Genomic DNA, 27995 nt, shown 5'->3' with positions numbered 1-27995 from the left:
AAGCTTTATTTGAGTTAAAGATAGAAAACAATATACTTTTATAAGTATACTTTTATACTTTGCAATTTAATAATGCAAGTTGTTATGGCAATCTAAAATAGTTTACAGTAATTTCTTTTATATTATACTTCATCATATAATCCTTTTAGACATTACATATATGTAAGGAATAAAGCTAATCATTTATGAAGTTTAACGATAATCAGAAAATTTTCTTCAAAAAAAATTTCCTTAAGTGTGTTGCTAGGTATAAAGCTCCTAATTGCCAAAATACTTAAATTAAGTGCATGAACCCAAGTCATTAAATAAAAATAAGAGCACATTTGTTTAAAAAAGTGCTACAGAAGGTGGTGCACAAAAAACATGCACTTATACATATTTTCCAAAAGGACGTAAACTGTACTTTTAGGCACTGCCGTCTCTTCAAATTTTCTGTACCAACAATATATAGCAGGACTTTTGATGTCCAGATGCTACTGCAGGAAGATGACTAAGGCAACCGCGTGCAGAAAGCTTGTGCAAAGAGAATATAGATAGCATTCCGGAAGTAAAGGCTTGCAATGATAGTGGTTTGATACCTGAAAGGCTTGGAGTGTCTTCCTGTGATTAAAAAATTAAAATCTAATAATGCCACTGGAGTCATATAAATGGTACTTTATGTACAGAATTGTTGCCTTTAAAATGACTTAAATTTGTAAACAGGCAGACATTTCATTTCTGTGCTGTGTTATAGAGTGTGGCTTCTGTAACAACTAGCTGATCAACTGAGAGCCAATTACGTCTAAACCCTAGTGTAAAATGGACACATCGTAAATATGGAATGTTTAACATACAGATATTAGACTTCAAAAATGACAATATTCAAAAATTCCCCAAGTTTTATCATATTGCATAGCTGAAAATTATCTATGTATAAAAGTGTTATGTTCATTCAAGCAGAATTTTGATCCAGTCTCCTTCAATTTGCTTCTTTCATACTGTACAGTGGATCCACAAGTTTATTGTGCACATGCATTAAACCTTAAAGAAAAAAAGCACAGTTCTAGTTGTATTTCTGATTTTGAACTATATCTCATTTAGAAAACAAAAGATGTAATATTAAAATACAAGTATACTGGCTCCCATCTAATACAAAATAGTTAAATTTATTGGAAAAATGCAAATAGAAATGTTTCAGAATGTTTAGTTTTAACTACCTAGCAAATATCAATTTAGTTATTTATGAAACCATGGATCTGGAATGGGTACAGGTTCTTTGTGAGTAACCAGAAGTAGGGGCAGTTCTTGTCTTTAGAAAGAACTTCCTTCAGTATGACAAAATAACAAATTTGAATACTAATTACATCTAAAAGTCTGATTGAGTTTGACCCTCTGCCAGTTAATCTAACAGACTCCAACAAGGGGCTCAGAACTGTTGTTACATTAGTTCTCTAATACATTACCCTATCCATTCATCTGGCAAATTATTTTCTACTATTTTGACATGTGTATTTACAATAGGGGTTGATTACAAGCCACACAGAGAGGTTTACTAAAACAATGATAACCTAAATATCAATTTCCAAGTAAATTTAAGTTTCATCTTATAATTGGTATGCTTGTAAACTGTCCTTAATTTTATTAAAGCTTCTTGGGAAATATATTCCAGTTACTCATGTCTTAACGCACATGTATCGTATTTCTTTGGGGAAATAAATTGTCCCAATTAATGAACTAAAGATTTTATATTTTGGAGGTTAAAGAAATCAGTTAAATTTACCAGGTTGTTAAGAACATGGAGGTTGGGAAAAGGGACTCAATAATGTGGTTTTCTTAGGAAATGGGATTACTGGATCGAGGAGACAGGGTACTTGTTAGTAAGAAGGTGTTCTTTGTCAGAAAGGCTGCAAAAGCACTCTAAAATCCAAACTGTGAAGGCCCACTTTTAAGAGATAAGCAAAGGGACATGCAAAGAACACTAAAGTATACATGTAGTAGGAGAAAAACCAGGAGTGGAACAGTCTTAAAAGGAGGACAGAGAAATAGTCACTCATGAAATTGAAAGAGAGAATGCTAATTAACTCAACAGCTCACTTCAGTGTCTAATCAGCACCTCAAACTTGTTAACAACATCCAGACCCATTTTCCCCTTCTAAACCATTTCTTTAAAAATACTGGTATATCGTGTTACCCTTTGATGAGCTGCTAAAGCCAGACAACTGAAGTTCACTGTTGATTTTTTCCTCTTTTTAAATTCAGCAGCAGGACTGGTGGGCACTACTTTCTGATTACCAACTCAGCACCCTACTTTCATCACTTCCCATTGTCCAATTTTTCTAAAAACAGAAGCTAGATTATACCATTTCCCTACTTAAAATTCTCCAATTGCTCTGGTCACTTAGAATATAATTTAGATTTTATTCTGTTGTCTTTGTTTATCCTTCTGATCTCATGTCCTCCCCACTCTCCCCCTTCTGTGTTACACTCAACCCTGGCTTTGTTGCTATTACCTCAGAAAGGCTAAGCTTGGTTATATAGTACAGGGTCCTTATATTTGCTCTCTCATTCAGCCTGGAATGCTCTTCTCCCTGAGCAAAGCATGATTATCTCCTTTTGGCTTTTTGGGTCTCAGCCCAAATGTCACCTTATAATGAATTACTATTTCACTTTCTTTAGAGCAATTTTCACTCTTAGAAAATGTTTTTCCTACCATGTCTCCAACTAGAAACTGAGGTCCAGGACCTTAAATTTACTGCTCTAAGTCCTGGGTTTATAAGGTCATGATACATGGTGGAAGCTCAAGAAACATGTACTTTAAAAAAATCTGTGAAGATTCAGTGAGATGGTCTCTGGAAGCTTTTTTTTTAACTTAAAATGAATCTAGAACATATATTGTTAAAAAGGAGGCAGGAGAAAAGGAGGGAGCAGAGACCAAGATTCTGTAGTTCAAGGTCCTGAAGACAGAAAAGTATCAAGGGCACTGGCAGAATGGCTAGACATGAAAGGAAAGGATGCTTAACGATTAGGATAAATTTAAAATCTTGGAGGTAGGACTGTGGAGGGACTGAAGTTAAGCCTTCCATGCAGCTGGAGGGACAGAAGGGTCAAAAGGTTAAAATAAGTAATGGGAAGAGTTTGAAAAAAGCAAAACAAGGAGCACAGCTAACCCAGGAAATGAAAGAATTATGGATAAAAAGTACCAAACTAAGCATAAAGGCACTTGATCGGTTCTGCCTCCACCTCAGGTATATGGCAGCCATTTATCCATCTGGCCTTATTTATAAAATGGAGTAACCTCAGCTCAAAAATTCAAAAAAGAAAACAACGTACTCAACATAGTGCATAAAAGTCTTATAATGATGTTTGGTTTATATGTCTGAGATAATGTAATCTCTGATACTTGAATGTTTCTATAGTGACAGTTCCATAAAGTTATATAACCCTCCCTTCCATGCTTACCAGTGCGAACAAAAAGCCTGTGATAAAAATCCGTGAGTATGTGGACAAACCAACAAATACTTCATTCATTGGACTGTTTTATGCAGAATATCTCCGAGGCTGGATTTGAAGCACACTGATTTATTGGCATTTGTTCTTTGCTCAAAAAATGTTAATACATAAGAATATTTTTCTCAGGGCTAATAACCCCTCCCCCCCAATACCCTTTTGAAAGGCCACTGATATGCAAGCCCTCATTTGCCTTTTCACTCTTAATTTTGTTTTTAAAGTATAAGCTAGCCCCATTTTATCGGTATACTTTGTTCTCTATTAAGAGGAACTTTTTCTGCTACTGTGCTAGCTCATCCTTACACCTGTGCTGTTGATTATGGCATTTTCTTCAAATCTAAATGTTACCATCTTCTACAGCTCTCAGTCCCATCAGCTCAATTCAAGTTTTCATCAACTACTATCTAACTATAAAAATCTCTCCCTTAACATCCCTTGGACTTCACAGTGATTTACATAATTTAGCACTTAAACTGAAATGGTATCAATGTCATGTGTCATCCATCTACCTGCCCAACTACCTAGAATTTACCGAGTGTCTCCAGTGTACTAGTAGGTAGGTACCCTTTGAGATGCTGAACTATTGCAATGAACCAAAACTAAAGTCCCTACCTTCATGGAACTACATTTTATTTTCTCGAATCACTTAATGAGCCAGTTTTATGAAGAATGCCAACTACTTTCAGGCAGGGATACTTGTACTTCTTTCGGGTATAACACATGAGACAATGTACTTGAAGGCACTGTAACCCATGTTTCTTGGCTGATGACACTAACTGGAAAATATAGTTTACATTTACCAAAAATAAACATTAAAGGGTAATTTTTTTATACTGTAAAAGGTATCTGCTAATGAAAAATATTTACCAGATAATTATCTCTAAATAGAACCAATCTTATTTAAAACAATATTTAACTGAAAAGTTTAACAACCAGTATGTAAAAAGCAGCAAAATGGAGATTGGAGAGACCCAAGAGAGGGGACAACAAAGACACTGGTAATCTCAGCCATGTGGTTTAGAAGATGTACCTCTTCCAGAGTATCAGCTCTTTGAGGATCATTCTACTTGATATAATTCATCTATCATTCGCTTAAAGCTTTGATCATGGAAAGAAGAATACATCAGAGCTTAAAAACACGCAACTTAAAACATCAGGATAAACATTAAAAATCCAACTCCTTTGTAAAGTTTTTTTAAAACTAAACACTGGCTGTAACTTGTACATAACATAAAGCTAGTTCCAAACTAAAAATAATTTTGGAAATTTTAGTACTTGCTTTCTGAATAATAAGAGTTTACTATGACTAAAGGTAAAAACTGACAACGTTCTACACAAGAATGTGATAAAAATAAATAATTGCTACTTAAATCATAAACAGAAGTAAATTCTAATGAGTATTGATAAAAATGCATAGACTTCTGATGTTGCTTGAAGAAGAAAATTAAATATAATAGATTTTATAGTTGGGTTCAATCTGAATTCATTCAACCTCTATCAAGCTATTGGAGCTATTGGAGTAGGGCCTAAAAAGGATAAAACAAAACAAAAAAAATGTTCACCATGATGATGATGTCTTGAAAATATATTATCTCAGGACATAAAACATAGGTTTTATTTTTTAAAAAACAAAAAACTAGAATAAAACAAATTAAAATGTTTTCCTGTGATTTACTTATATCTTTCAAAAGATATATACTGAAATAAACTTCCATATGCTAATGATTTTTATTGTTTTAGATGCAGTTAACCTAGACTTCAAGAGCTAAATAATTAGAACCCTTTAAGATTCCTGTTGACACTTTTAAAGGGATGGCAGAAGAAAGAGTAGTGATGTGAATGGTATTTGAAGAATTACAGATTATAACTAAGGGATTCATTTCCTCCAGTATATCTTGCAGTGATATAATAATAAGGATTTGGGAAATACATAAAACTACATTTATAACATGTATAAATTTATGAACAGTCATTCTACCTAATATAAAAATACCTTACTGTAAAATGAGGTCTATATATAGCCCAGAACAATATTGCAAATCCATTTTTCTCCATATTGAAGGAGGCATCCTGACAGAGGCTGATGTCCTGAATCTCTTCAGAAATATATACAACTCCACTGGAAAATAATTTCTAAGTGACTTTAACATCCCTACTAAGCCTGTTAATTCACCTATAAATGGGATTATAAGAGTACCCATGTCATAGAATTTTGAGATTTAAGTAAATCAGTAAGTATAATATGCTTAGAATAGCACCGGGTCAAATAACTATTGGCTATTTATTAAATGTTTACTTCACTAAAATGTAAAAATTTTCTGATAAAAACCAAACTGACAAAAATCAGACAAGTATAGGGGTTTATCTGGGGATTACTGGTGCTAGAAAATGGCAATGTCAAATGAATCTCCTCAAAACTGTTATTAAAATATGTGGATAATGACCATTCCTTCTATTAACTTTTTCAAGGAATCTAATATTTGTGACGGAATCTAATATTTGTGACGAAACCTGGACTACATGGAAATATATGGGTAAAACGCCATCTAAGGGCTCTATCTTATTCACAACCCATAACAGCTATTCTCTGCTTTTATCTGTCAAATTACTAACAAGCTAACAATTTTCACTTTAATTTGGTATATTTGTGACTTGGTAAAAAACTGGTAATTTAACTGATAAAAATATAAATGACTGGAAGTAATCTAAGTGCTTAACACTAAGGAAACCTTTAACACCTTTTATTAGAGTAAAAAGATTTAAAACGTATTTTCATTCATATAGTATCAGTAGTACACTTATTACATACTTTGTGAATTACTGAACTATATATATGACTAATTACATAATATTTTCATATCAGCTATATAAATACAGGTGCTTTGTAAAGAGTACCTATTTATACAGCTTGTTTATGTGTATGTATTTATATGTGGAGTTGACTCAAGCAGGGAATGGCTTCTAAACTGAGTGTATTCAAGTGTCCTTGACAATCTCTTAAACACCTATCACAGCAAGTATATATGGTTCTATATATATATATACATGGTATGGTAAAGTTTAAAAATTACTGAACTAGACTGTAGGAAGAAGCAAAAGGAAGATAAATATGCAGAAGTCTGGGCAAACTCCTGCTTACTTGCAGTTTATTCCACACTGTTTGACATTTAGCAGAATTTATTGTGAAGATTAAATGAGATAGTGGGCAACCCATCTTATCCCCGATTTCATTCTAAACATAGCTGAGAGGTTAGGGTGGGACAGGTAAACACGAAAAAATTAGAAAGGACATATATACATTTCCTTTTGGGCTATTTAATCTTGTATATTCAATATGAAAGTAAAATATTTAATTTTGGATTTCAAGAAACATCTTGTTTACTGAAAATATAGATTGAAGAGGTTTTCTTCAAGAAAAAAATATTAGGAAATTACTTTGAAAGCTAGTATTATCTGAAGTGAGACATTTCTAATCCTCAGCACAGTGCCAGTTTTCATTAGGCCACAATGCAGGATGTAACTCGCCAATCATACTAAGTTTTAATTGTCATCTACAATGGAACATTCTCCCAGTCTGCTTTTGAAATTTCAGTGCTCACCTTTAAAGTATTTCACAGTTTTAACTCTTAATTCTAAAGTAGCATCTTCATCACATACAAAAATAGTTCGGGGATGTTGCTGGAAAGCTGAAACAGTCCACATGTGATTGACTCCTTCTTCTATTGCTTTGTAGAGAGCAAATGCCTTGTGTGCACCTGTTATGAGGATCATTACCTGAAAAATCGTGAACATTACTTGTCAATTCTTAAAACATGTTCCAAATGACTAAGAAGCTCTATTTTTTTTAAAACAAAGAATTTAGCACCAATATTTTTCTGAGGGTTAAAATAAAAATAAACAGCTCCATATTTCATCATAGTTCAAGGTATTTATTGCTGCTCTTTAAGGTAACAGGCAAGCACAAAGTGTATCTCTACTTCTGACTGAACAAAGTAAAATAGTATCTTGTAATGGAGTATTATTGAATATACCATAATGCCTATGATAATTAACACATTAAATACTGATGTGCAAGAAGAGACCTGGGAGAATGAAGAAAAAGAAACAAAAGGGCTGTTCTGCAAAGGCAGAGTTACAGATCAACAAAGAATTTATATAACCAGGAATGATATACAAAATTGCTCTAGTCCAGGTAAGCAATAGATACTACTTTGGAAAAGCAAAAGACTCTGAAATAACAGATATTTTAAAAGTAATCTAGAGAAATGAGCCTAAAGATTGTTTCATTGAACAAGTGCTATCTAAAGCTGTTTTGGAACAAAACTAGATGTAAAGAAGGGTTCAGAATCTACTTAAATGCAGGAACTGTCCTTTAAACACACATAACTTGAGACCATCCTTAGGTACAGAAAATCCAAGCTCTTTGTCCCAAATCCCTGATAGTCTATGAGATAAGTCAAAGAACATGTGCAAATGTGAGTGTATAGGTGTCTGAATGAATCTAATCTTTTAACATTTTTAGCAGTAAATCAATCTTGTTTTTACAAGTTAAACAGTTTATGTAATATAATAAATCTTTTACCATGATTTTTTTCATTATAATTTAAAAAAATGAATGTTAAAGTGGTTGTAATTCTAAAATACCTGTAACAACGTAAAAATTCTGGATTTCACATTTTATAACCAGACCTTCTAAAACAGGGAGGAAATTAAAGATTAATGAACCAGATATTACTGTATTTCTTTTATCAAGATCATTACTTTTCACTTTGAAGCTATATTTGATTAATATCAAAGCCCATGAATGAAATAAGATATGTATGAATTCCTACTGTTTTTATTGATACTTCTTGTTCTTAAGTATAGAGATCTAGGCTCAGTGAAGAATTAATATGCCGTCACCTATAATTAAAAGCATTTTTAAAAAATTAGCAATGCTTGATATAATAAGGTAAGCACAGCACTGATTAATGGGTTTATTAGTTTTCCTTACTGGAAATTAATATTTTTTTCTTAAGACTGATACCTGTTACAGAGGAGTTTGAAAAAAAACAACAAAATATTCAAGTTCTTTGCTCCATCCTGTCTTCTAATTCAGAATCTTTGGAATTAGGACCCAAGAATCAGGGTCCCTTAAGTGATTAGTATGCAATCTGGCAGAAGTCCTTATACTAGCACTTGAAAAGGCTTTTTAAAACTATTTTAACACACACTACATTAAATGAGAATATGTAGTGATTGCTGCACGATGGATATTTTCTGAAGTTTAATTTATTTCAGGAGTTTTAAAATGTGATTTGGTGGTTTCAAAGTTAAACACTGAACTTAAGCACTTTTCGTGAATTATCTCATTTAACTACCCACATCAACAGCATGAGATAAATACTATTCTTACTCATATTTTACAGATAAGGAATGAGACACAGATATTATGTAACTTGCCCAAGGTCTTGGTAAGGCTACTATATAAACAAGAGGTCTGATTCCAGCATCCATATCCTTAACAACTACAATAAGACATATATAACCTTTAATTGAGAATTAAGAAGAAATATCTGGGAAATCAGAAATTGAAGAAAATTCCTCTTGGAATATAATTTGATGTTGATAATACGTGATTATTTCTACTCTATCTGCTCCACTATTCTCAAGGAGAGTATTTCTTGTATTGTGAAAAAGCTTAAGAGTAGCCCTATCTGAAACCAAATCTTAAGGATAAGCAGAAAAGAAAAGGGGGCATTTCAGACAGTTATGGGGTGGTCAGTAAAAAGCTAGAAATGTGGTAAGGCAGGGCATAGGGAAATGAAATGGCTGAAAACTGAATTTTGATAATACAGAGCATTTTATGCCCAAGATCATCTTGTGATGAAGCAGCCAGGAATCAGAGACTCTTCATTACATGCATGAGTAATAACTATGTTTTTGAAAAAAAAAAAATTCAGGCTGTAATAGAGAACAGGAAAGGTAAAGAATGGAGATAGCCATGATTTAGGATGGGTCTGCAATAATCCTTAAAAAACTGATACAGACCAGAAGTAAGGCAGTTCCGATGGAGGGCTGGATCCTTATTTATCTCTAAGTTAAATGGAGGGTCCTTCCCTGGTGGCGCAGTGGTTGAGAATCCGCCTGCCAATGCAGGGGACACGGGTTCGAGCCCTGGTCTGGGAAGATCCCACATGCCGCGGAGCAACTGGGCCCGTGAGCCACAATTACTGAGCCTGCGCATCTGGAACCTGTGCTCCGCAACAAGAGAGGCCACGATAGTGAGAGGCCCGCGCACCGCGATGAAGAGTGGCCCCCGCTTGCCACAACTACAGAAAGCCCTCGCACAGAAATGAAGACCCAACACAGCCATAAATAAATAAATAAATAAATAAATAAATATTTTAAAAAATGGAGGAATGTGGTGACTGATTAGATGTGAAGAAGCTGAGAATGACACATGTTTCAAGTTCAGATAATTTTCATGGAGGGTGTTGCTATTCACCAAGGGAGGGAGACAATTTTGATAGAAAGATGAATTTAAATTTTGAACAGTTTAAGTATAAGGAGTCAATTGGAAATATGAAATCTGCAGCTTCAGAAAAAGAACTGGCTAAAGATATGTACTGGTAGTTATCACTGTATTGAGCGTAGTTGACCTTTTTAGAATAGTACTAAATCTACCAAGAACAGGGTTGCAAAGTGTGACTGCTATTGATGTGTTAATTAAAAAATAACAAAAACACGCACACAAAAAAGGTCACTGCCTAGAAGTATGCATAGTGAATATGCAGTGCTAGGAGATGACACCCTAGGGAACAACTACATTCAAAAGGCAGATGGAGGAAGAAGAGCCAGGGAAGCATACTGAGAAAGAATGGTCAGAAACAAAGAAGAATAATGGTAAAGGTTTATGACGGAAGAAATAGTCCATAGGAATAAATGATGAAAAGAGGCCCAGTAGGATAAGACCTGTAGAAAAGATGATCTTAACAATTAAGAAATCACTGGCGACTTCTGTGACATTCAGTAAGTCAACAAAATCAAAAGATTTTTAAGTTTTACTGGTTTTTCCTTATGTCATCACAAGAATAAACATTCAAATTATTGTAATTATATATAATAAGCAATTCTAAATACGCTACAGTAATTAAAAACAATTTGTGTCTTTTCTTTTGAAATTACCTTTAAAATATAAAGCATTATCTTTAAATATATCTCAGTAAAAACAAATTTTAATCCTTTGAGGGTAAATTTGGCTTTCGTCAAACAGCCAAAAGTCAGTAAAAATCAGATCTGGTGGTTCAGGTAGATAGCCAAGCTGTGGATAGAACCAACTTTGTCCAAAATGAATTATGGGCAAAAGTAATTCATTCAAACTATTCTCAACAGTTACTGAATACCTATTATGTGACAGGCAGTGTACTGTGCTAGATATACATGACTCATAAACACTTGGAGATTATAAACTAATGAGGAAAGGTATTAAACAACGAAACATACAAAAACAATTACAAACTGCAAGAAGCGCTATAAACAAAAACTGGTAAAAGAATAAAAGAAAATAATTTTGATTATAAGGATTATGGTCAGAAAATGGAACTCTGAAAGCTGAAAACTGGTGCCCTTTTAGCTAAGCAAGGGCTAGAGAAGTAGAACATTTCACAGTTAATTAACATCAATGTAAGGCCTCAGAGCAAGGAAGGAGTGAAAATTGAGGGCAGTGACTTGTGTGGTTCAGTACGTAGTGGACAATTCCCAAGTCTTAAGAAACCTATAATAACTTCTGGGTTGTCACTTCCAGGGTGTGTACAGAAGGTCCTCATTATCTGAGTTGCCAAAATGTGAAGATACTTATTGATGCACTGACCACTTAAAGATTTGTCTCCCATTCAAACCTACTTTCCATTCAACAGTGGCATCTGTCCCACACATGGATTTAAATTTTAAATATATTTGCAGTTATTGAAAATGACATTGAAGAACAGCTCACATCACAGTTAAAACCACTGGCAGATGAAAATCTGTACACATGAAGCCCATTAAAATTGAAGATAAAGAAAGTCATTAAGTATAATCATGTGATACTTGTTTCAAAAGAATGCTATGAAAAATCTAGCAGCACTATTTACAATAGCCAAGACAATGGAAACAACCCAAGTGTCCATCGACAGAGGATTGGTTTAAGAAGATTTGGTACGTACACACACACACACACACACACACACACACACACACACACACAAATGGAATATTACTCAGCCATAAAAAAGATTGACATACCGCCATTTGCAGCAACATGGACCTAAAGAATATCATACTAAGTGAAGTAAGTCATACGGAAAAAAACAAATGCTATATGCTATCACTTATATGTGGAGTCTAAAAAACAATACAAGTTAATCTATATAAAACAGAAAAAAACTCACAAAGAAAAGAAAACTAATGGCTACCAACGGGAAAGGGGGTAAGTTAGGAATATGGGACTAAAAGATACAAACTACTATATGTAAAACAGATAAGTAACAAGGATTTACTATATAGCAAAGGGAACTATTCAATATCTTGTAATAACCTATAATGAAAAATAATCTGAAAAAATATATAACTGAATCACTCTGCTGCACACTGGAAACTAACACAGTATTGTAAATCAACTATAATAAAGCACTAAAGTCCTTGGGAAAACTACTAAATAATAAAAGTAGTTTTGCCATAATTTTCTTTACAGTCATGCTGGGAATGAATACTGTGAGGGGAATAGCATCATATAATTTTGTTGGAAAAATCAAAAGAAAAAAAATCAATGTTTGAATAATTCTGTTAATTCTAAGAATTAGCATAAGAGTTGCACTGTAACTTTAATTTTGTTATATGTAAGAAATCTTTTTGCATAACTTTCAGTTTCATATTTTAGAACTAAGATTGCTCTAATTATTTTTCAATTTATTTACTTGAAATTTCAGTCTTTAAAGGGTCTTTTTTCGTAAACCAATTATCTTTAGATGAAAAACTCCATTTTGAATGACAGTTCTATTTGTGCATTCAAGTCTAGATATATTTACATTAAGATCAGTTACTTATTCACCATACCTTGTCTGTACTCTTTCCTCTGAACCTGTCCAATCCTGCTGCCAGAAGGGAATGGAGTTTTGGGTTTCCATATAATTTAACCACTTATAATCATGAGCTGACTATAATTTGGTCTGTTATTCTCAGGGCAGGAAATGACAGCCCAATTAAAAACTAAAAAATTTGAGTCTACTGTTCAGAACTCTTGCCTTCTTAAACATACCAAATTTAGAACAGATCCAGCCCTAAAGGGGTTCTTTTTCCACTGGAAACCAACTGAGCTATCCTCCTACAGTCAAGAATCACATTACACTAAATTATCCTAAGCCTCCAAAAGCAGTTTAATGTTAATTACGACTGCATCTTTGTTGCAACAGTCCTGTCACAAGACTATATGATCAGTGTGATTTTAGAACCTCAAACTGTGAAACAAGAAGAGGCAAGTAAAGCAGTATCCCAAAAGAGATGGTGCCTAATTTTTAGTTTCCTGCTCCAAAGACTTAATTTACTTGAATTCTAAACATGGCAATGAGCCTGACAGAAATTACTGAAAGCTAGACAATTTATACTGCAAATAGGATTAACCCAAAATAGCACTTATTTGACACCACAATTTCTCCAAAGTCTATAGACATCAAAGGAAAAACATCAAAGAACATTTAATTCTTACTTCTCTAGCATCCATCACTGTCCCCACACCAACTGTTAGAGCCATAGTTGGCACTTTTGATAAATCTCCATCAAAATATTTAGCATTTGCCAAAATGGTGTCCATTGCTAGAGTCTTTACTCTTGTCCTTGATACTAAACTGGATCCTGGCTCATTGAAAGCAATATGACCATCTGGACCAATTCCTTTCAAAAGAAATACATATACACACACATATATACATAAGTAAATAAGGTTTCTCAAAGTTCAACATGATTTAAAGACCAAAGAAATAGCCATAAACATGCTTACCTTGTTTTATTTGATAGCTGAATTTCTAATGCTGCAGTAAAAGATTTGTTCCTGTATTTGATTCAACAAGTATTTCAATGTTTTCCATATGCTTAGCATTGAGCTAGCATGATTCTAACAGCAAAATTAAGTTATCACTTTATAATAATATTTTATAAAGCAATTTCACATGCATCCTCTCAACAACACATATATTTAACCATCTTGTGATATAGTCAGATTAACCATATCTATTTACCTCATCTCCCCCTTTTTTTAAGCTCAAAAGGAAACTTTGATGCTAAAGGATAATATATGATTTGTTCAAGGTAATAATTTAGTAAGTACTAAGACAAAACTCAAATCTAAATCTTCTGATTCCTAACCCAGTGGTCTTTATATTCACACGTTAACTTGCTTGGTTCTAGTCTAGATGGGGCAGTTAACTACTGGACCTCCCTGTAGTATAGTTTCCTCACTTATAAAAATGTTTAGATTGGACAAGATATTATCTAAGGCAGTAGTTTTCTTCAAACTTTTTTGACTGCAACCTACTGCAAGAAATACATTTGACACTGCAATCTAGTACACATATAAATACAATTAAAACAAGAATTGCATGAAATAATACCCTTACGAGGAGCCATTCAAGCTACTTTTGATTACATTTGGTTTCATTAACAAAACGTACAAAGGGAAATGGTGGATGTGACTGACCATATTGAGTTCATGACCTAATGTGTGACAGCCACAATTTGAAAACTCTGCTTTAAGGAGACCTACTGCCAGCTGAAATATTCTAGGACTGCCTCTAAAATATAGATAAGAATATGACATTTCTTATTTGAAGGAAATTGGAGGTAAATCTTTTCATAAAATCAAGAATCTTTCTATGGCATAAGTAAATCAAGTTTTATATACATGGACCCTACTTGCTAGTCAGATTTCTGGCAACTTCAATCAAAAAAATAAACCCACAAGTTCTCTGGGTCAAAATACCTGTTATACTTATATTCTGCATATTTAATGATATATAGGTGTATCTTATTGGCTCTTAACACACAATTCTTTTTTTTTTTTTTTTTTTTTTTTTTTTTTTTTAACACACAATTCTAACAACTTTTTCCCAGGCTACAACAAAGTAAAATATGACAAAGAGTAACCTGGTTTTGAATGAAGAAAGAACTGAAAACCTTAGGAAGCAAATATGAACTACCAAAGCACAATAGTCTAGGAATTTTTAACAATATAGGATTAATTTTTAATCTAGTACATAAAGCCAGACCTATATGTGGTTAATATGTATGGTTTGTTTCCACTATTAAGTATATATATGCTTGTCTATTTTAAATCATAGATATGCATATCTCTCTAGATTTGTAAAACTGTTCTGCTTTTCCTCTTAAGTATACATCTGCCTAAATATTTTTATTTATATTTCTCTATAGAGGAAAGGATGGAACCAGGAAAATAAAGAGTTCCAGAAAAAAAACAGGAGGTCCTGTTAGTGGTCTCACCAGTGATTTGGGTCACACAAAAGTGTACAGCAAAGCTGAAATTATCAAGAATGGTTCATGATGGAGAAGGGTCAATACATTCCCTTACTATCAGTAACTATCAAAAATTGAGCTTTTCCTGATATAAAATTATATTTTTAAAATGTTCAGAATGTTTTACAAAGCCTTATAAAAATTTTCTTAAAAATAATCATGAACTCTAAACACCATGGTTAATTCTTATTCAGTCTTTTTTTTTTTTTAATTTATTTTATTTTTGGCTGGATTGGGTCTTCGTTGCTGTGCATGGGCTTTCTCTAGTTGCGGCGAGCAGGGGCTCTCTTCGTTGTGGTGTGCAGGCTTCTCATTGCGGTGGCTTCTCTTGTTGCAGAGCACAGGCTGTACGTGTGCAGGCTTCAGTAGTTGTGGTGCGTGGGGTCAGTAGTTGTGGCATGCAGGCTCCAGAGCACAGGCTCAGTAGTTGTGGCACACGGGCTTAGCTGCTCCACGGCATGTGGGACCTTCCCGGACCAGGGCTCAAACCTGTGTCCCCTGCATTGGCAGGCGGATTCTTAACCACTGTGCCCCAGGGAAGCCCGATATCAACACCTTTATGAAACATCCCTAAAACCTCTGAGTCTGGATTGTGTGTCTTTCCTGTGTCTGTAGTTCTGTGGGCTAGAAGGTAAACTTCATGAAAGTAGACTTTCTCTTCTTCATAACTGTATCCCTACTATTTAGAACACATGACACACAGGAGGCCCTCAATAAATAATGGTTGAATAAATGAATGGATGGTTGGTATTCTTCAGGACGTTCAGTATAGTTTTTGCCCCCTTCTACCCTGCTCTGCTCCCCTCACAACAGGGGCTAGACCAATCATAACACCCTATATCTCATATCGTTTAGGCAGAACTGTTGTGATCTAAGGACAAGTACTTAGGCCAAGCTGAAACAATCAGAATTTCTCTCTATAAATCTGAAACTTGACCAGGAACACAGAAAGAAAGAAGGCATCTAGAGCTGAGGCATTTGATGACAGCACTGCAGGAGAGGATCAGGTGAGTCCCTGCTTCAGTGATCTGAGGCTCCTGGTTCTTGTTCTTCTAAAGACTTGTTTTTTCCAACTCTGATATCAATTCTGTAAGTTACCCCAGAATCATTCCAATAAATTCACTTTTGGTCTCATTAGTAGACTACATTTACTTGCAAATCAAAGAATCTAATCGTGTAACCAAAGTAGAGGGTTAAAAATTTCCCCAGTGCCTTATTTTTACCTTTTAAACACAAATTATCTTAAGATAATTTTAAAGTTAATAATGCTTTTAGAGTCTATTTATAGATTTCCATGTTTGTGTACTTTATTGCTGGGTATGGATCAGGAATTGCATGATACACATTATTCTTTCTCCCAACAATTTTGTCATCAGATGAAGAACTTCTGAGTATGTATTTCCTCCTTTCTCCTTTCTACAGAGGGAAGGGAACTCTTGCTCCATTTCCCAGGAGTGAGCAATGGTGGATTAATACTCTGGAGCTCTTCTCTGGTCTTACTATTTCCAATTCAGGGAGGAGGAGTAGGAAACCCCATTCTGGCCTCAAGCCCAACCTGCAATCTCTAATCCAACTTTACCTTTAATAAAGCTGACATTTTGATCCCATTTGGCTCAGTTCTTAGTGTTTTTATTAACCAAACCCTGGAACAAAAGAAGGGTAAGTGGTAAGACCCAGATACCAAGCCTCATCTTGAATATCCAATGATAACAACCTAGATCAACGAAGGCGAAGAATCAAATGAGATTCTTTCATGAGACAGATCCAATATTAGGGTATCCCAAACAGAGAAAAGTTCAAAGAAAATGTAATAAGCCAACCCTCCGTTCCCTATACACAATTATGTGTTCCTTGGATAATAAATATAAACTGTCAGACCCTGGATTAGCCCACGACTACAATGAAGGTGTTAATGGAAGAGGAAAGGAAATCCTGTTAAATTTTTTTGCAAGGGGAGAACTACAGGAATTTTAAGACAAAAATTGGTTAAAAAACAAAATAAAGTTCGTTTTAGTAGTAAGAGTCAGTGATAAACATAAATAATTATGATTATGCTCCATTAGTTTCAAAGGTAGAACTAAGGTGGGTTATTGTGAGGAAATGCACTGAAAAACTTTAGCTACAAAGAAACAAGAAGTGGCTTAAAGCTATGGGGAAAGAAGAAAGTTTATTATAAATCTCTGTAAAGGGAGATTAAACCTTAAACATTACGTTAAGCTAAAATATTTTCTGGAAAGTAGGCAAAAGGACAAAATGGAGTTAAAGAGTTCTTATCAGTTTTTTTTCCCCCAAGTAAATTCTACTTCCTGGCATTGAGACCCCAAGGGATTTGTCACAAGAATCCTTATGTAAGGTCAATAAATTAACAGGAAAAAATAAGTCCTCAAATAAAGAAGTAAAAAAATACTATTTATGTTATCCATTCAGCCATTTTTAATACTAAAGTTTTAATAATTGCCATATCTTTTTGTATAATGGTAAATGAGTGAAAATATTTCTTGATATAACTAAGATAAACAGTTTAGGTATATTATTTTACAGTAATTCTACTTGATTTTGGTAGAGTTTAGAAAATCTAAAGAATGCATGGGTAGCGCGCACTCCTTAAACATTTTCAAATATCTACTGCCTTGGCCTTGATATTGGTAGGCGCAAACGGTAATTATCTCAGAATTGAGCAATACGGACAAAACTGGAATGCAAATGTTTTCCAGGAATAGTGAAGTAATATTAGCAAGTTTTATTTAAAAAATAGATACTTTCTATTTTGAAAAGCAAACTAGTCTAACCATCCTGTCTATTTAAGAAAGTAATTGATATTAGTTCTGCTAGGTAGAGATAACAATTTCCTCAAAGAGAAAAACTTCAGTCTTGCTGGATACCCTTAGAGGTAAATCAGTAAAAGAGCAGGACATTCAATGAACTAAGGAAAAATTACTTCAGAAACTACACCTCAGAGACAGAGTGGAGTAACACTTAATGGATTACCAACTACATACCAAGCACTGCACAAGGCATTTTATACATGTTATAATGTGGTTAATTCTCATCAATTCTGAAATGGTTAATATAATCCTGTTTTACAAATAATTATATTGAATTAGTATACTGAACTAATTTACTGAAATCAACACATTTCCTAAGATCTTACAGATAGTAAGTGGCCAAAACAGGATGCTAATTTTTGTCTGACGATAAAACCCAATTTTCTCCAAAGGCAACCAAACACCTCAACAATACCTGGCCACCTCAACCATAAATTAACCTCAGTACAGGTCTATTTAAGATCTAATTCATATAATTTTGAGCAGTCTTCTAATAAATTAATTATAAGATATACCTAGATCTAATGGATATATCTATCTCTATATACCTAATGTTAATTTAGAGCTTTAGTATGTTTAGTTGAATACTAAAGAATCTGGCAAAAAACAATTTGGTTTCAGTTTAGATGATGTACTATTCATATGCTTCACACTGATGGCAGAAAACCATATTGTCATTACAAAGGAAGAGATTCTTTCACCTCTTTTCAATGGTAGATCATGAACACACAATATACATACACATATGTATGTTTGTGTGTGCACGTATATATATAAATTTCAAGTGGAATTTAGTTAATTAAACATTTACTTTAGAGTTTATTAAGACAATTATACAGCTTAATTCATGTTAACTAAAGGCTGATGATAAAAATCTTAACATTCTTAACTCATTTCTTAGTGAAATGAAGCGATATGAATGATCAGTAGAGAAATGTTAAAATCCACCTGTTCCACATGCAAACTTTCAGAGATTTAACGCTGTAATTTGATAAGAAAGCTGGGTTGGGGTTTTAAAGAAACAGTAAAAGAATAAGAGTATCATTTAGGAAAAGAAACATATCACTCGTTTTCTAAGATGTGGTAAACTGTCAGTTCTAAAGAGGTAATTAGGCAGGGATTAGGACCTATTTCTCAAGCCATAATTTAAACAATTCCCACTTGCAACATTAAGATTATTTTTTGATGAAAATAAAGTAAAACAGAAATCAATAGCTGAATAAATGGGTATTACAGACAGTCAACAGATGTTCTTTACATTACACGAAGGTAAGTTTTGGGGTTTTTTTATAGCACCTAATCCAAATATTAGTAAATGATTAATGACAAAATGTTTTACGTACCTCCAACAAAAAGATCAATTCCTCCAGCTTCTTTTATTTTCTTTTCAAATGCATCACATTCTGCTTGTAAATCTGTAGCATTCCCATCAAGGATATGAGCATTATTAGGGTCTATATCAATATGCTTAAAAAAGTTATTCCACATATAAGAATGGTAGCTTTCAGGATGATTTCTGGGAAGTCCTAAATACAAAGTTAATGAATAAAAATGTAACTATTTCCAGAAATAAATCTAAAGTTTACTTTTCTGATTAAGCCATAAATGCTATTTAAAATATGTAACATTTCTATACCATATTCAATTTAAAAGCATTTTTATATGGAATATATGCTTATTATGTGCCAGGCATTATTTTAATCACTGTACATGTACGTATTAACTCAATTAATGTGTACAACGTCTATGGAAATAACTATTATCAATCTCATTTTATAGATGAACAGAAACAGAGAAAAGTTAAATTAACTTTCCCAGGGTCACAGAGCTCACAGAGGGGCTGGAGCACAGAAGTCTAGTTCATGTGCATGTAATCACTATATTCCCCTTCTCAAATACAAAATTTTAACCAATAAAACTGATTTATGTGTTAAATTCAACATAAATTAAATGGCCACACAACTGAAATCTTGATCTACGTTCTTCCTCTGTTATTCCTATTTACATGCAAGGTATACTAAATTACAACAGTTCTTTGACAATGGCTCAGGCTACCGTTAAAAATGTGTACCTATAAAATTTAAATTTTAACACAGAGTTTATATGTATCACTGATCTTTCTAGTTAAGCAAGGTCACAATCAATAAATTATAAAAGCTTCAAGGCTACAAATATAAATAGCCTTATATTTAAAAAATATTTTACTAATTACATACATATTAATTTATCCCCACAACAACACTGGTTTTAACTTTGCCTTAAGAAAAAAAGAAAAAGAGAGAATGAGAAATGTGAATGAATTGGCTCAAAGTTGATGGAGCCAGGACTGGTAAGTGCCATAGCTGAAGACGAATGCAAATCTTCTGATTTCTAGTCTCATGGTCCTTCTACTATGTCATGCTGTCATTACAAAAATAGTTTTTATATAAACTCCCAACCCCACTACAAGGTAATACATTATACTCTAGAAATATATTCATATTACATTCAAAACAAATTTAAATAATGTTAATATTCTCAATATATTAATTTTATTTAAAATATAACATATCCAAATAATATATTCAAATAATATAGCTTACCTACATACTCATCCATGTTAAAGGTCTTCACATATTTAAAAGAAAGGTCTCCATTCTTGTGATATTCTATTAGTTTTTTATAACATCCTAAAGGTGTACTCCCTAAAACAGATAAAGATTCCATTTTCTAACATAACTTGAAAATCTAATTTAAAAAAACGTTTATATTAACCTTATTCTCTTCTTACTTAATGGTATTTTATATTTCTAATTTATTAGGCAAACAATTATTAATTTAAATACACATTCAATTAACAAATATATGTTGAATTAGTCTCTCTACAAGGTAACCTAAATTTTAGTAAACTAGAATTTGCTGAATAAAGCTGGGAATCTGTCAGCAGAAATTATAGCTTGGAAAATTATTCTTGTGTCATTGGATATTTGGAATTAATGGTGTATATTCCAGGATTAGAAACTTCTAGAAAGCACATGAGAATCAGAAGAAAAATAAACATCCCACCTTTAGAGAAAAAACTTTATTTAGAGAGGGATTTGTAGCATAAATGATACATAAATAGGTCAAGTATTGACCATTCAGTGAAATCAAAAGGGAAACCAGAGCTGAATTTAAACACTGCCTCTACTTTCAGAATAGAAAGTGGCAAGGATTGAGTGAGGAGGCTTATCCTTTAAGTTTTTAACTGGAGCTCCTGCTTCTCATTTTGTGTTATTTTCAGCATATATCAGCTAAAATGTATAAAGTAAAATGATTTCTAGGAAATGGGATCTTGGCTTTGGATACTTCATCTGAGTTCTTAATGTTATTGTTTTATAAATCTGATTCTTTTATGTTTTATAAAATTAAGATCTGCTTGATAATGCTCCATGAAATGACACAATAAAGATAAATGAATTTAGCCACTTGAGGATGGCCTCCCTTTGTTTTTTAAATTTGCTGTATTTTTTCACTTTAACTACAAATTCAAAGACTAGATTGACTACATTCTTACAACAAGCAACCTGGCCCACACAATCCTGGTCAGAGTACTGGTTTCTAGTCCACCCACCATCACAAAACAAAATAAAACACCCAAACACAAAATTTCTACTCAAGAGGCAGGGAGAAGTATGGCAGAACTAAGCAGTCTCTGGCAAAAAAAAACACACCAGAAAAACAAAAAAACAAGAAATACAAAAAAAATCTAGAGTAGTAAAAAGACTGACTCTCATTTAAGATGACAGAATAATAGAAGTGGCTAAATATCACACAGACAGGTTCACAGAACAGAAGACTAATAGGTTTTCTTGAAGTTAAACACACATATTGTTTTAAATTGTCATTAATAATTTAAAATTTATGTGGTCAAACTTTACAATTCCTTCTCAAAGAACTATAGCCCACTAACATGAAACCTGGATAAAAGATGGATAAGTATGCTCTTCTTTCTCCTTTTCTAGAAGCATAACAAATTTTCTATGTATCTTTCAGTGTCAAGAGAATAGTTATAGGACTCCCTCCGTAACTGAAGGACATATGAATAAAAAAAGAAGTTGTCACAATAGTAATAAAAAACACATTCATTTTCTACTTTTTAATCAAAGTGGCTGAATAGAAAAAAAACAATGGAAGATATGGTACAGGGTGAACTGGTAAAAGAAACTTCATTTTAATATATTTGCTTTGCAGTACTCATTTACTAACATAACTAATTTAGCAAGTGCTTACTATGATTCACATATGACAAAGATTACGACTGTTTCTACCCTAAAAGAACTCACAGAATACAGATAGACAAGTACAAAGTAACTATAACACAAGGAAAAATATAAATAACCTATAAGAATTCCAGAGCAGTATAGTGAATCAAAGAAGAACACACTATAGTCTTGCTTGTTGGAGGAAGGATGAAAGATGGCATTTCAACTGAGTCTTTGAAGAAGAAGTGAAATTCCCATAATCAAAGAATGGGTTAAGCTGTAATTGAAAACAGAAAAAAGATGGGGGAGGAGGTTCAAAGACGACACTTGTATGCCTACCATGTGCTAGATGCTATGTTGGTGCTTCATACATTAGCTAATGGAAATCTCACAAGTTTGGGAAATTGGCATTATCTTTCCCATTTTGAAGTTGGAAGAGTTGGGGTAAAAAAATTAAGGAATGTGCCAAATATCACACACACGGAAGTGAAGCCAGATATTCAAGAGATTCTGCCTGGTTCCAGAGCTCATAAAGTTCTTATTATACAGTATGCTAGCAACATGAGTGAAAGTAAAGCCAGCAAGTTCAGGCCTGCTCTTTTCACTACAAGCAGTGTAACCTGCCTACCCTGATTCAGTGTAGAGGAATAGTGGGAATAAGTCTGGGAGGCAGGTTGGGTGCACAGCATGCAGGCCCTTAAATGTTAAGCTTGTCAACATCACTTCAATAAATATATTACTGAACAGGGCTTCCCTGGTGGTGCAGTGGTTAAGAATCTGCCTGCCAATGCAGGGGACATGGGTTCGAGCCCCGGTCTGGGAAGATCCCACATGCCGCGGAGCAACTAAGCTCGTGCGCCACAACTACTGAGCCTGCACTCTAAAGCCCGTGAGCCACAACTACTGAAGCCCGCGCGCCTAGAGCCCGTGCTTCGCAACAAGAGAAGCCACCGCAATGAGAAGCCCGCGCACCACAACCAAGAGTAGCCCCCGCTCGCCACGACTAGAGAAAGCCCACACGCAGCAGCAACGAAGACCCAATGCAGCCAAAACATAAATAAATAAAATAAATTTTAAAAAAAAGATATATACTGAACAGATATTCCCCAGAATTGTGTTTGGTGGGGCGTAATTACAACATAGCATGTTGTTTACAGAAATGTATGTTCAAATTTCAAAAGCACGGGGTGTGGGGAGGTAAGGATGGGGCATGATTAACACCGTCATTGGTCAATGAAGGAGAAAAGTAGAAAATGTTAACAAAGGTTTTCCAGAGATATACCCTGGCAGATGTATTATTAGGCAGTAATACTATCCAAAATAAAGCAGAAGAATTGTATATCAAAATACACAAAAACATGTTTAGCACTGCTGGCGTTTATGGCTCTGAAGCCTTTCTGCTCCCATACTCAAATTACTGTTTATTTCTTCATAATTAAGACAAAGTGATTAAGGCAGCTAGTCTGAGCATGGCCCAGGTTTACAGAAGGCAAACTGATACAGAGGCCATGTTCAACCACTGGAGCTCACATATCGGAACTGTGGGTGCTGAGGGGGCCCATTTCTGGTGTGCACAATTTAAAAAAATTCCTCTTTGCCATTCTTACCAAGACCTACTGCCATGGACCGAAAAACAAAAAGCAAAACAACAAACAAACAAAAAATCAACTTGGTGAGCTAACAGTATCTTTCATGGAAATTATGCAAGTGAAAAACAATCATGATTGTAGCTTTTCTATAGTTGACATGTATGGGGGGAGGAGCAAGAGGAAAAAATACTGTTTAAATAAAACACACTTATGAGAACCTTAAATTTACATAGTGTTTACAGTATACAAGGGACTTGCTCTTATTTGAGGTTCAAAACAGCATTGTAAGCTATTAATTTCCTTATCTTCCTTAAAAGTAAGGAAAACAAGAATTATGGTGTAGAATAAATGCCCTTCAGTCACCAAGAAAGTAGCAGCTCTGATTCCAGGTCCAATACTCTTTCCTATGTAAGTCAACAATATCAAAGTACCATGAATCAGTGACACCACTTGGTTATTTTTTAAGAAAAACCTTAACCGAGAACTAAATCCAATAAAGTGTATAATTAATGCTTATGTTCATTCTGTCATGAAGACATACCTGTCTTCCATTTTTCACCTGTAATACTTCTAAAATAGAAAATAATCACAGAAATAGCAAAGGGCTAATAAGATAATATGAGGCATATGAGGTAAAATTAAGAGGCAGCTGTACATATTTTAGGTACCTCTTAATGATCAATGAGAAGGCTAATCTCCCAAGAAACTGCATGAATAGTGAAAGCAACATCCCTAAATACAAACAAAAGACTACTAGAAAAAGTTACAAAAAATATCATGACCACGACCTGAGCTATATTTCCTTTTCCATTCTGGAGTGGTAGGTGAGACAGAATTTTAACAAATAGTAATGAAACTTAGATACCAGATATGTCTGTATCTATGTATTTGACTTTATATCCTAATATGTTAAATCAGTGATATGTCAAGAAATAAACAGGAAACATATTTTACTAAGAAAAAGCCTTCAATCCCACAGCCTTGAGTACCTAATATGGAAAAAAATGGTGCATTACCTGTTGGCAAACCCAGTGTAAAATATCTGTCCTGTCCAGGTCTGAATTGAATGATGCGATTACAGATGTATTTGGCTGCCCATTCACTAGCCAAGTCATAGTTATCAAGAATTACAAGCCTCATTATGGTGATGCACAGCTTCCAGAACAAGAAGTTCAAACCTGAGAAAATTCCATTGTAGAGCACTTTAAGTAATTTACAGTCAAACAGAAGGACAATACATTGATGACTTTAAAAAGGACAGTACTTAAGAAAGACATGCATTTATACAAATACAATCTGTACTTTTAAAATAGTAATAATGGCTGTTCTCTTTTGAACAAACTTTGGGTTCTGGGCAGTGGGCTAGGTCATTTAAGTACAAATATTAATTCTTACAACAACCTTCTGAAGTACATACAACATCCAGTTTTAGATGAGTAGAGGGACTGACATAATTCGACTGAGTTCACACAGTTACTAAGTGACAAAGCTGAAATTTTTATCAAGGCAAATTTACCATAAAGACATCACACTGCACTATCTCTACAGGTACACTATATAAAGCAACATAAAACAAATCTAAAGGCAAACAAAGCAGCACTCATTTATTGATTGCAAATTAATGGTAGTAATGATTACTCAGCACCTTTTGGGTTACTTACTAAAATCCAGAACTCTCCCTATGAATGATGTAATAACCAAACCTCTCTTCTGTATAAAAGTGATACCTGCACTTTAAAAAATTTCAATCAATACAGAAAGATACAAAGAAGTTAAAAAAAAAAAATCGACCCAAATCTTGCCACTCCGAAATAATGCTCATTACTATTTGGTATACATCATTCCAGGTATCTATCTAATGCACACATATAAATAGGATGTATAGAAATAATTTCTAACAATGGGATCATACTAGACATGCTATTTTTAACAAAAAGCATAACGAATTTAATTCTTTCTGCATTAAACAGAAGCAAAGAAAATAAAGTGAACTAAAGAAACTGCTGATCTCTGGGGGACAAAATTCTTCACAAAAAGCAATTTCAGTTCCTAAAAGAATATTCTCAGGTTAAGAAAAAATATTATACAAATATTAGGAGATCAGCATCATTTAAAAACTATATGATTCCATTTTACACAACGTGGATTGACCTACCATGAAAGATGTGAAAATTGCATTCTTACACTTCCTCCCACCCCGATTTCTGTAACATGTATTATTTTATACTGCCAAGATTTATAACATTTACAATGTGTTCTACAACCATAATTCCCATTTTTTAATTCTTAGTTTTATATTTAAATGGATTCGTTACCCACACCAATCCTTTCACAAATGGCTTCAGCAGTCCTGAATTCTGTACCCACAAACCATACATACAGAAGTAAGTCAAAATCTTTCCATTAGTGAGAGTAGGAGGTCTTATTACAATGAAAACACTGAATCTAAATATGTCCTTACGAACATGATGATTTAGATTCTGGCATAACAAAAACTTACGATCACCATGATCTAGAGTTATGGCACAATAACAAGAGATAAATATCATTTACAGACAATAATTTACACAGTAAGTCATAAATTCAGTCCAACAGGTGGACTTGGCCTCCATTTAAATTCATTAGTAATCTAATGGCACAAACAATTTCAAAGTTACACCAAAGAATCAGAAACATTTCCTGGCTGTTTTAACCATTAAGAGATATACTTATCTCTAATAAGAGTATTCAGCAAAATGACTACTGATAAAAAGAGAAAAAAAAAAAAACCCTGTAAGGTGAGGGGGAGGAATGGCATTAGAGCTTTCCAAGTGTCTTCTGTGTTTTGGGGCATGCTATTTCTTTTCTCAGTTCAACACACTTGTGAGGGAGGGCCTATTAAATGTCAAGCACTAAGCTCTGTAGACACAAAAATGACAAAGATAAGGATCCTACTATCAAAGGGCTTAGACTCACTTAATAGTCTCTGGGGCAGAACTTATCCTCATTTTTCAGATAAAGAAAACTGCAACTCACAAGTTTATTACTGAAGTTATAAAGCTATTAAGTGGTGGAGGATCTATCTGACTGAAAGATACATGCTTCCCAAAAGTGCCTTATAAGGAAGAATCACTTAGGATGCCTGTTAAAAAGATTCCCTGGACCTTTCCCTGGACATGGTGTTTCAAAAGATATGAAATGAGGTCCACGGAATCTGCACTTTTACAAATATCACAGGTGATTCTTACAATCAGGATAAATTTGGAAAGTAACATCATACAAGATGACTTCATTGCACAGAGGTTCAAGTAAGTCTCTCAGACCAAGTACAAGCACGTTTTGCTTTCTTAAACTCTTCCGCGAGTCCAGAGTTCAGTTCCAAAGGTCCCAAATGAATCACCTCACCCAGAGAAAAGTAGAATGTCACATGTGTTCAGATTTTTAAATGTGTCTTCTTCCAGTTTTCGCCAATCCTCACACATCTGAACTGCTGCTGTGGTCGACCATTCTCTGACATCTTGACCCGACAACACTCAAAAAATGACACAGCACCACCCCTGCCCTCATCTTCCTCTGGTGCTGATTCATTTTGGGTGTGCGTCCCTTGGACAAAGAGCTGCCAAACACAAACCTCAGAACTTTAAAGCTGGATGGGAACTTCTAGACGACTTGGGTTACACAACTATTTTAGAATCTGTACTAGAATCTGGAACCTTGGCTTCCAGAATCCCTGCTCTGCGCTTTTTCACTACAACACACTACACCTGACCTCAAAAGACTCCTGAAGCCCGACCAAGAAGGGGGCTCTCAGAGCAGGGGTCCAGGTCAGGGTCCCGACGAGGGGCGAGAAGCAGCAGAGAAGGCTGTGGTCCCTGCCCGGAAGGCGAGGGCTGCAAACTCACCTCACCTGCCGGGCCGCTGGGCCCGTCTCTCCGCAAACCCTAACGAATGCAAATGAGGATGACTACTACGAATTTGTAACAAGTGTCAGGAGAAGACCACCAAAGAGCAGGGGCCAGGGAAGCCCCGTCCCGAAGAGGACGACCAGTCAAGTTGGAGGGGAACAAAGCTGGGGACACCACGGCCCCCGCCTCGAGGCTCCCGGGACCCCCATCCGCCCCGCGTCCCCGTCTCCGCATAGAGCCCACCGGTGGGTGCAACGACCAGCCGGGTCCCCGCCCGGCTCCCCTTCCTGGTCTTTCCCGTGGACTCACCCGCGGACCCACCGGCTCTTCCGACGCTGGAACAGCGGGAACAACCAACAGCCAGTCAGCCCGGAGAAACAGCAGCCGGCGAGAGGAGCGTGAAGCCTAAGGACCCGGATGTAAATCTAGGCGCTGATGGGAAGG

The 27995-nt window shown here is 34.7% G+C and overlaps 2 protein-coding genes across 11 annotated transcripts in view; one reads left to right on the top strand and one right to left on the bottom strand.

The window, feature by feature from the left end:
* The window catches only part of GUF1 (GTP binding elongation factor GUF1), a 40957-nt gene extending 24339 nt beyond the window's left edge, over positions 1-16618 (top strand). The window contains exons 16-18 of one of the 6 annotated variants that reach the window (XR_450877.3): positions 5956-6020; positions 15886-16037; positions 16453-16618. Coding sequence is in view for 4 of the 6 variants with exons in the window: in XM_007180736.3 (XP_007180798.1) it covers positions 5956-6106 (151 nt within the window). In the remaining 2 variants the exon portion in view is untranslated. Of the gene's footprint in view, positions 1-5955; positions 6255-14928; positions 15190-15885; positions 16073-16452 lie in introns of those variants that run through there. The other 5 variants (XR_450878.3, XM_007180734.3, XM_007180737.3 and 2 more) reach the window with 5 other exon arrangements.
* GNPDA2 (glucosamine-6-phosphate deaminase 2) lies at positions 79-27986 on the bottom strand. 5 transcript variants are annotated; one of them, XM_057547367.1, is made up of 7 exons: positions 27873-27986; positions 24684-24845; positions 20438-20539; positions 19199-19381; positions 13211-13395; positions 7086-7260; positions 79-1020 (listed from the first exon to the last, which is right to left on the bottom strand). In XM_057547367.1, the coding sequence occupies exons 2-7, from the start codon at positions 24805-24807 to the stop codon at positions 959-961; spliced, it is 831 nt and encodes a 276-aa protein (XP_057403350.1). In that variant the 5' UTR covers positions 24808-24845; positions 27873-27986; the 3' UTR covers positions 79-958. The 5 variants fall into 5 exon arrangements, with proteins under 5 accessions (XP_057403350.1, XP_057403349.1, XP_057403352.1 ...); XM_057547366.1 differs by having other exon boundaries at positions 27861-27985; XM_057547368.1 differs by lacking the exon at positions 79-1020 and adding an exon at positions 1027-5012 and having other exon boundaries at positions 27861-27985.
* Positions 27987-27995: the final 9 nt, after the last annotated feature.

The sequence above is a fragment of the Balaenoptera acutorostrata genome, chromosome 5 (genome assembly GCF_949987535.1).
Source record: "Balaenoptera acutorostrata chromosome 5, mBalAcu1.1, whole genome shotgun sequence".
NCBI classification, from domain to species: domain Eukaryota; kingdom Metazoa; phylum Chordata; class Mammalia; order Artiodactyla; family Balaenopteridae; genus Balaenoptera; species Balaenoptera acutorostrata.
This window is presented reverse-complemented; position numbering and strand designations above follow the sequence as displayed.

Bases quoted from the DNA above. Each gene is read 5' to 3' on its own strand.
- GNPDA2 (XM_057547367.1), bottom strand. From the start codon at position 24,807: ATGAGGCTTGTAATTCTTGATAACTATGACTTGGCTAGTGAATGGGCA. The intron at 13,396-19,198 runs GTACGTAAAACA...TTCTTTTGAAAG, and splicing joins AATTGATCTTTTTGTTGGAG to GAATTGGTCCAGATGGTCAT. The intron at 7,261-13,210 runs GTAAGAATTAAA...ACGATTTTTCAG, and splicing joins CAGTGATGGATGCTAGAGAA to GTAATGATCCTCATAACAGG.